Below are 10,112 nucleotides of genomic sequence, written 5' to 3' on the forward strand. Positions count from 1 at the left end.
GATCGGACGACGATTGTTTTGCCTAAACTTAGAATCATTGATTTGGAGTACCCGAAACCTTGATTCTCGATCCGTAAAGTTCCTACATGATCCTAGAGATATGCGGAACAACATAATTGAAATTGGGACTAATCGAAAAGTCCGACCCTATCGAACCCGGATATCGCATAATAGGTGCAATATCCGTTCAACTATCAAACGATAACCAAATTCAAATCCGAGTATACCGTCATGCTCAGGACGAGAAGGGAAACAATTTAGAACTTAGTGGACTGCCACACAATGTCCCACGAGTCGCCATGCGCAGTTGGCAGAGTGAGGGTGTCTTGAGAAATTTTCAGCGACAGAAATTTCTTGAAACACCTCACAATACCTATACCAACACATCAAGCACAACTAAGGGGTATATTGAACTAGCTGAAAACTGACCAGAACTAGCCGAATCGAGGCAAAATTGTTGGCTAAAAATGGGTATATTGAACTATCTGAAAAACCTCAAAATTGATCCAAGATACTAGCATAGACAGCTAGAGCACGTGGAGGGGATGAAGATTCATACCTGGATCGACGAAATTGGCCTCTGGATTCGCTGGAAACGATGACTGAAAGCTCAAAAATCCCGAAACTTTCTGAGCTCGTCGCGACGGTGTGACGGCCTGAAGGTCACCGGCTCCTCCCGGTTCTTTTTCGACTGGTCTCGTGGCCTGGCGTGGCCGGACGGCGCCGCAACTATCATCAAAAATGACGATGTCGCGGTGGGAGAAAAAAAAAAGGAGAGAGAGAGTGTGTCGTGAGAGAGAGAACCATCGCTTAGAATATGCATCTTAGTATAAATCAAGTTTTCGGAACTAAATACAACATTATTTGTGTATTATTTGTTTATGCTTTGTATTATTTGTGTACTTTCTGTGGCAACAGCATCAAAATGGCTCCATTTTTTCTAGAACCAGCACCGCCTTCATTGTCTGGAAAAACAAAGGCCATGTTCTGATGGAAGCCATGAACCTGAGAAAAAGAAACAGAACCAATTACCAGATGAAGTAACAGAGAAAATTAGCTATTTTAAAAGGGGAATGAGAGACCAAGTCCAAGTGGGATTAGTTATTTTGAAAGTAGATCGAGATCCCAAATGCTTGTAGATATATATTTAGTTACAAGTGACTTTAATATTTTGGGGGGTTTGATCTTTATGCGTGTAAATTGTAATGAAATTGTAATCAAAGCTGATATAGTTATTGCAAAAAATAAAAAGTAAGAAATATACCAAATAGAAATTGTAATTATTTTTAATAAATCTAATACACAAACGTAACAAAAATTTAAGCCTCGTCAAATACATAATAAAAAATAGGTATAAACTGAAGTTGATTGGATATATGATGGGCCCCATTGTACTTTTAGATGCTGTTGATAGTCAATCTTGGTTTGTCACGAATGGTGACAATAGCCTATTGTCCCGGCTTCATATGTAACAAAACTCAAATTCGCAACTGCAGAGTGACTATAGTCTTTAGTCAAAAAAAGGTGACTAAAGATGCCAACAGTCACCAAAAAAATAGTAACAACTATTGAATATATATATATGGCGGATCCAAGATTTGAAAGTCAAGTAGGCGGAACTAGCACGTTGCATGGATATGTGTATGGGTACGTTGATACGATGATTAAAATAATATAAATAGCAAAATTGATATTGCATCCATCATGTTATAATCATCCATCAAATAAGAAAGAAAAAAAGAAAGAATCAAATGCATTTTGAAAAAAAAAAACAATTAATACATGTAAAAACAACTAGCATCTATTGCTATAAAGCTAGGCATGAGTGTACAAGAAATTGGGCTTCGGTGTACAAAAAATTGGGTGTCCAAAATAATTATAGAGTCCAATACCATTCATATCTAATCGAGTTTTTATACAAAATAGTTAAAACTTGACCATTACTTTCATAAATGTCAGTTTTTATAAAAAGCTTTCATACATAGCAAAAACTCCACTTAAAAAGACACAAATACCCTCAAAATTAAAGCTCACATAAACTTAAAAGTAAAATTAAAATTAAAATTAATCTTTCGCAAGCGATCATCTCTTACCAGACTTGTCAAGTATATTGTGGGAATCAAATTTTAGCAGAACCCTAGGTCAAATATTTCCTTCCATTTGGGGATTATTTTATTTTGGGGATTCTTGCCTTGAATTAGGGATTTGATTCTCATTAAATCCCTAATTGATTTAAATCTCCTAACATCAGAAAAATAATTCCTTTCCCAACAAGGATTATTTTTTGTCCAAACCCAAACCCTACGAGGCTCTATAAATACAAGGCTATGCAAGGCATGAGGTAAGCCATTCTAAGCTCACAAGAAATTTCCTCCTAGCCGCCTCCTCTCTCTTTCTCTTACACAAGGCTTCGGCCACCACACATGGCTCCAGCCGCCTGGTTTACACCATACATACATCTCCGTATCCTTTTTAGCTATTGTTTCTCTATGAATCAATTGAACTAACTTAGGTATCGGAAGGCCTTTGGCCAACAGCCCCGAATGTGGTCCTCTTATTCCGATTTATTTTGCAGGAAGAAAGAGACAACGAAGAGGAAAACAGAATCTTAGACGAATATTCTGGTAGGACATATATCATCCAACAAAGGCTTATTTATGGATATGCCCTATGTGCTTTCAAAATAGTCTCAGATTACCACATGTTCTTTGAAATGTCTCAATATACCTTCACTAAGTGTCTCACGTAAGTGATTTCGTCATATTTGAGAGAAATTCTGTTAGCTGATGTGGCCCCCACTTCTCATTTTTCTCCCAAATATGAAATTCCCAAATCAAATTCCTCATTTTCTCCTAAATCCCCCATTTTCTCCCAAATATGAACCTCCAAATTCTCCCAAATCTGAACCTCTACCTTAAAGTCCAACGCCAAACAGTTTTCAAAGATTCTCGAATAAATCGTGTGACCCCCTTCCTAGATAACCCAACACAACCCCCTTCCCAGATAACCCAACACACTAACTCAATCAGTATTAATGCAGAGAAAAAGCAGCCTTCCTCCCTATTCAAAGATTTGAGACCTTCTTTTAGAGATTCCCACATATGAAATTCCCTCAACCTAACATTCTTCTCCCAAATTCCCCATTTTCTCAACCTGACTAACCCTTCATCTCCCTTGTTAAGAGATTGAAAAGAAGTAGGGACCACATCAGCTAACGAAACTTCTCTAAAATCTGACGGAATCGCTTACGTGAGACACTTAATGAAAGTATAGGTGGTATATTGAGACATTTCAAAGAACATGTGGTAATCCGAGACTATTTTAAAAGCACAGGAGGCATATCCATAAATAAGCCTCCAACAAATAACATGTTCTAATGAATTCAATTCTTCTTTTCGAGTATGATACAAAATAAGGCTTCCTTCATTCAATCTCTCTCTGCTTTTGAAAATTTTCCTCCTCGGACTGATTGGGTATGGATACATACACATCTAAAGCTAAGGTGTCTTTGATTCACTTTGTTATTTATAGAAAATAAAAATAAATTTCTCTTACATAGAAATTGCTTATGTTTGGTCAAGCAGGTTTTGAGCTGATTTTTGTGGATATGAAGGTCTTGTTTGGAAGGCTGCAATTGTGGGGCTTCTGCTTTCGACGGAACTTACCACTCAGACATGTCAGAAGGGATCTCAAGGAGTCCACCACAGTTGTCTTCAATGTCGGCATCATAACAAGTATCACCATAAACAACACTCAAAGCAACACTAATCTAATACCCATCCCCGGGAGTCCAATTACCATGGCCATTACCACAAACAAGAAAGTGGGAGCAAATTCTTGTTTTAACTTTAGCTCTCATCATATTCTCAAGTGTGGCCCTCGTAATTTCTGGTTTTAACATTTTCAAAATTCGACTTTTGCAGTCTAACTGAGATTAATGGTAATTTTAGACTACTGGCAGATGAGGAATTTACTTTGAGAGCTTCATACAACCAGTTGAGAAGAGCTACAAATAGGTTCAAAGAAGAATTGGGAAGGAGTTTCCTGCAAAGATGCAAGCAATCGATTTCACTGAGAACTTTTAGGTTTTTCTGGCATTTAATCTTGAGGGCGTTTGTGTATTTTTAAGTAGGGTTTTTGTTATATCTGAAAGTTTTTATGAAAATTGACATTTATGAAAGCAAGGGCAAAATTTAAGCTGTTTTTGATAAAAACTCTATCTAATCACATGACTCCCTACACTTTTGTCCCTCTCTCCTCTCTTTCTCTCTCCCCTTTTTTTTTCTCTCTCTCTTTTCTCTGAGCTTGTTGATTCCTTCTGTCATATTTTTTTCTTGTTCCCTTTCTCTTTTCCTTGGTCTTGTTGCTTCATATCTACCTATTTTTATTTCTTGATAATTTTCGGGTAGGCAGCTGCCTACCCAAAACATGGCTAGATCCGCCATTATATATATATATATATATATATATATATATTATTTTTTATTTTATTTTTTGTAGTCTTATTTTTGTGGGAATATAATTTATTTAAAAGTTGAGTTCTGATTAACCTTTGATTTTTATCAACTGGCGAGAGTTTTAAATTTCGCACCACTTTGTTTTAAACAAACCCCTTCTTCAAATTATTGAAAACACAACGTTATAGTATCGAATTTCGTTCGGGTGTGACATTCTTAATTACGCCTCCATTTTGAAATGTGACAAAACATTAACCTATCAGGAGCAAAATCAAATAAAACTTAGTGGGTTTCATTTTCACACTATAAAATGTGATACACAAATGGAAATGCAAAACAACGATAAAAATATCTTATATTAATTAACTTATATTATCCCTAAACACATCGAAATCTCTCTGTATGTTTGGACATGGAACACATAGATTAAGGCACATATCCTCGGCTCTCCTGGTACTTATCATACTCTTCCATGGTGTTGAACTCATTGGAGTTCTCAACATAGTTTCTAGTGCTTCCTCTCCCTCCTTCGTAATTTTCATTGAAATTTTGGTTGATCTCATTCTTCACATCTTGATAGTACCTACCATTTTCCAAAAACCTTGTGTCACTCATCCCTTGCTGTACATTAATTTCACGGTTTTCCCAGCCATTGCCGCCCTTGTAATTGTTCGTTTTTGTGTAGCCATTGCCGCCCTTGTAATTGTTCGTTTTTGTGTAGCCGCCCTTGTAATTGTTCGTTTTTGTGTAGCCATTGCTGCCCTTGTAATTGTTTGCGTAGCCATTGCCATTAATGTAGTTGTTGTTGTTGACATAGTTGGTCTTGTAGCCATTACGATTAACGTAGTTGTTGTTGTTGACATAGTTGGTCTTGTAGCCATTGTTGTTGTACAAGTTGGTGCTTTCATAATTACCTGTGCGATCAAAGCTTTCACCGCTTAGTTCTTCGGCCAAAATTTCATCTTCACCATCAATGGTGGTTGGTGTCTCCTCCGTGGAAGGGGATTTGCCTGAGCCGAGGCCATACAAGGCGCCATTGTGGCGGTGCTCTTTCTCCAAGTAACTTGGTGCTGGTGCCGGCACATCTGCTAGTTCTGGTGCCTCTGCTGCTGGTGCCGGCACGTCGGCTAGTTCTGGTGCCTCTGCTGCTGGTGACGGTGCTGGTGTTGGCACTTCTGCGATAGAGGTACTGATTGTTGGCTCGTTAACATTCTTCTTGTTGTTGTAGTACTGGGTGACTTTGCTGAAGAACACGCTCTCTCTAGCTTGAATATTTTCGAAGAAGGAGGAGAAAATGAGCACTAGAAGGAAGAAAAATGAGAGTGATTTTGCAAAGGGAGCCATTGTTTGAGATTTTTTGGTGAATCAAAATGTTGGGTTTTCTAGGACTTATATGTATCTGCTTGCTCTCTATTTTTCTTTTTGGTCTCTTTATTGGGCGAGCAATTATGCGTGGATTGAGGAAAGGAAGGGGGCTGTGGGGTTTGAAAAATAATGGCATATAGTGCACGCTGCATGTGCAATCCATGAGAATGTCTAGCTAACACCTTTATTGTCAAAAACACTGTCTTAGTCAAAAGGGTGGCATTTTCTTTAATTTCCAGCTACTTCTGAAATGGATTTCTCTATAGCTTTAATGAATAAAAAAAGTATAAGGCTGAAGATTTCGATTTCTCTATAGTTGAGTTAGGACTCGTTCGGAAGTGATTTTAGAGAGAAGCACCTCCTACGTGCTTCTCTATATAATTACTTTAATTCTAAAGAGAAGTACATCCATGTGCTTCTCTTTAATCTTCTCTTTAAAATCACTTAAAGTGATAATAAAGAATAAAAATGATTCTCCATACAAGTGTTTTTTGGCCTATTTAAAATCAATCCCAAACGAGCCCTTCGTTAAGCAAAGAAAAAGTGAAAAACAAAAGGAAAAGGAAAAAGAAGTTGAGAGGAGACCCCATATAATTACCATTGCCCCATGGGTTCTGGCTTCTCTATTAAGCATGTAGTTCGCTTGATGATTGCTTTTTGTTTTTTTTGTTTTTTTGGTGAAATTGCTTTTTGTTTTTGTTTTGTTTTTTTTTCTGTTTACGTTTTGGCCTTTTTTTTTTCTTTTTTTTTTTTCTCTTTTGAGACATAATTCACAGCGTCTTGTAAGTTAATTTTGCAAAGTTACCTCAACTACCAAGATTATTATGGTTGAAAATTGAGTAATACTACTCTTACCAGATTTATATACCACCTTCTCATTCCACTTATGTGACAGATGAGGTGGACAACCACATCAATTAAAATTAATTTAACATTTTCTTTTCTTTTATGATTTATTGACATTTTTTAACTGATGTGACTATACACTTCATTTGCCACATAAGGTGGTATGAGAATGTAGTATACAAATGTGGTAAGAGTAACATTATTCTTGATAATTACATTGTCGAATAATGCCTACTCTTACCATATTTGTATACTACATTCTCATACCATTTTATGTGGCAGATAAGTTGGACAACCACATCAATTTATTTTCTCCTCCTTTAATTTCCTCATTGATAATTCCCCTAATTTTCTCACTTGGTTTCCTTAATTGATAATCCGTAACTTTCCCAAGCCATGTTGTTTTCTATAAATAGAGTTTAGGCCCTATGAATTTCACTGAATAAGAAGATAATTTTTCTGCTTTAACAATTCAATAATTGACCAAGGCAATAAGGAGGGGCGAAAGCCATTCATCGGCCAGCAGCAGTGACCTGGTCTCCCAAATTTTAAGCACGTGTATATATAATAACATGACATCGCCTATAAATATTGAAAAAAAAAAAAAATCTCATATTTAGGTTAGTGAGTCCCCAAATATGTATGTATTTTGTTCTTTCTATTTTGGCCTTCCGAACTTAAAATCCTAATTCCTCTCTTAAAATGAATCTGTACTCGAGTTTGATTTATTTTCACATACATTATAGTTAAAATATTTTATGGTAAAAAAAATTTTAAATTTCAATTATCCACATCGCTGCAAAAAGCAAGAAGTGTCTTTTGATGTTTTACAAATATTTATCAACAAAAGCATGGTATGCATCCATAATCTTTCATTTCTTTGTAACCAATAAGGGACTATATTAGTGGCGCAATCACTGGACTGAAAATTGCAGCACGTCAAACATTGTGAATGCTTTTCTTTTAATGGCTCAAAACTTTTGACTTTTGATTTTCGAGTATGCTCCAGAAATGGTGGAGAAATCAATTGACGGAACAGATACGTGGAACTTGAGAATAGAAAGACTTCAACGGGTTTGGGTAATCAATGGAGTTTTGAAGGCCCATATAGTTGTTTGGACTTTAAGGGTCGTTTGGTACGGCGAATTGTTATGTACTGAACTAAATTTTAGGATTGTCTTGGATTAGCTCGGATTGGTCTAAATTAAATTAAGTACTAACCTACGTTTGGTGTTGTGTCGGATTAAGAAGCTAGATTGTAAAAATAGTGAAGACCTATGTTTGGTGCTGTGTCGAACTAAAAAATAATTCTTGTAATATTTAAATTTAATTGGGAATTTTGACTTAAAAAATATTTATATTTAATTAGGGATATTTAATTGGGGCTGATGTGTGAAATCTTTTATATAAAAATTATAAAATTATTTAAAAAATTACAAAAGAAAAAAAAACACATTCTCTCATTCTTTCCTCTTCCTTCCTTTCTCTCTCCCCCTCTCTGCCTTTATTTCCCATCTTTGCCTTCCTCTCTCTCTCTCGCTATGTCTTTCTTCCCAAATTTCCAAAAAGAAAATCAGAATAAACCCAATTAGCCCCACACCACAACTTTTCACAAACCAATTACCACACCACAAAATTAAAAGGCCAAAAGTCACTTTTGGTTCCTGTAGTTTGGCACTTCAATCACTTTTAACCCTATAGTTTCAATTTCGTCAATTTTGCCACTGTAGTTTCGTATTGTAGCAATTCAAAGACATGTTAGTATTATTATCAATTTCTTTAACGATGCAAGGAGCAATTTCGTCAACCCAAAACCCTTGAGGGTAAAAGCTTGTTTGAAATTCTCTCCATTTCATATTAGGGCTCGAAATTCAACCACTAATCCCAATTTTTCAAGAATCCTAAAACCAAATGACCAATTTCAAGCCCTAATATGAAATTAGGGGAGTTTCAAACGAGCTTTTATGCTCAAGGATTTTGGGTTGATGAAATTGACTTACATTGTCAAAGAAATTGACAAGAATACTAATTTGTCCTTAAATTGCTACAAATATAAAACTATAGGGTCAAAATTGATGGAATTGAAACTACAGGGTTAAAAATGGTTAAAGTGCCAAACTATAGGGACCAAAAGTGACTTTTAGCCAAATTAAAATTAAAAAACACCAAAACGCCCAAAACACAATTGGGATCTTATTGATCCCTTTCTTCTTCTTTGGCCATTACCAGAATGATGGCCGCTCTCGGCTCTGATCAGCGGAAGTAGCTGAAAGACACCTTCTAAGGCCCATTGCTGCGGTAAAATGGAAAACAAGCATTGTTCTTGTTGGAGACTGCCTTGAGAAGAAGACCCACTGCTGCTCTCAAACTACGCATCTTCTAAGGCATCTCCATTTTCATTTTCTGAGTTAAAGACGAAAGGGAATTGCAAGAGAATGAGATTGGAGAGTTATAGGGTTTTGCAGACAGAGTGAAGGGAGGTATGTAAAGGGAGAGATAAAAAAACTTGCCTGAGTACAACTTCAAAGAAGAGCAGAGTCGATGTTGAAGGAAATGAGAGACAGAGATAGAGACAGAGACACAGAGAGACACAGAGAGAGAGAGAGAGAGAGAGAGAGAGGCGTTGGCTTGGACTCGCGTGTTATGTCTAGCGAGCTCGCTATTTTGTGAACCAAGTTTCAGGCTCGCTCGATTGGACGAGCGAGTTAGGCATTTTTTGTAATGTTGAACTATATAATCTCATTTAAGTTAGTCCCTCCTTTCACCAAACATGGGTTTTAAAAGCTAATTAACCCAGTCCAGTCCAGTGAGGCCTACCATGTGATAACTTGGTCTGAAATAAATTTTTAATTACTAATTTATTCAAGTAAAAGACTATTTTGCCCTTGAAATATTTTATTAGGATAAAAGTTGACTTTTTGATTAGGAAGCAATTTGAAAATTTCAATTAGACCGCTGCATAAAGCACGTCGAGACGAGTCCGTAGACACGTAGTGGGCTCGAATTGGAGTTGTAACGAAGAAATTGTGATAAAAAATAGTACAGTGGCATAATCGTAACTTTCTCGAAGTTGGATTTTTAAAAGTCTGATCTCTCTCTCTCTCTCTCTCTCTCTCTCTCTCTCTCTCTCCCCTTGTAAACTAGGTTCCCCCTCCCCTTCTTCGCAACCAACTACAGCCGATCATAAATTTTGGGCTGCCGTCACTCGATCCAGCCAGCAATTTGGGTGGCGCCGGCACCAAAAGCTCCGCCACCACCTCCTTTCTCCATCCTGACCGTCCCCCGCCATGATCAACCACTGCCGCCGTCAGAAAACATAGAAAACAGGGCAGTTTTCGTGAGAAATTCCCATAGCTCGTTCGGACCGCTCCAGCCACCATTTTCTTCGAATTTGGTATGCTTTCTCAACCTCTCAATGTGTTCTAGCTACTGGTTGGGTAATTT

At 37.0% G+C, this 10,112-nt stretch overlaps 1 protein-coding gene across 4 annotated transcripts; it reads right to left on the minus strand.

Moving 5' to 3' along the window:
* Positions 1-4,730: 4,730 nt before the first annotated feature.
* Positions 4,731-5,823, minus strand: LOC117622606 (protein E6-like). Of its 4 annotated transcripts, none has more exons than XM_034353345.1 (2): positions 5,246-5,823; positions 4,731-5,215 (listed from the first exon to the last, which is right to left on the minus strand). In XM_034353345.1, exons 1-2 carry the CDS (start codon positions 5,799-5,801, stop codon positions 4,884-4,886), a joined length of 888 nt encoding a protein of 295 aa, XP_034209236.1. In that variant the 5' UTR covers positions 5,802-5,823; the 3' UTR covers positions 4,731-4,883. The 4 variants fall into 4 exon arrangements, with proteins under 4 accessions (XP_034209236.1, XP_034209237.1, XP_034209238.1 ...); XM_034353346.1 differs by having other exon boundaries at positions 4,731-5,180; positions 5,241-5,823; XM_034353347.1 differs by having other exon boundaries at positions 4,731-5,174; positions 5,235-5,823.
* Between the last annotated feature and the right edge of the window lie 4,289 nt (positions 5,824-10,112).

The sequence above is a fragment of the Prunus dulcis genome, chromosome 3 (assembly GCF_902201215.1).
Source record: "Prunus dulcis chromosome 3, ALMONDv2, whole genome shotgun sequence".
Classification (NCBI taxonomy): domain Eukaryota; kingdom Viridiplantae; phylum Streptophyta; class Magnoliopsida; order Rosales; family Rosaceae; genus Prunus; species Prunus dulcis.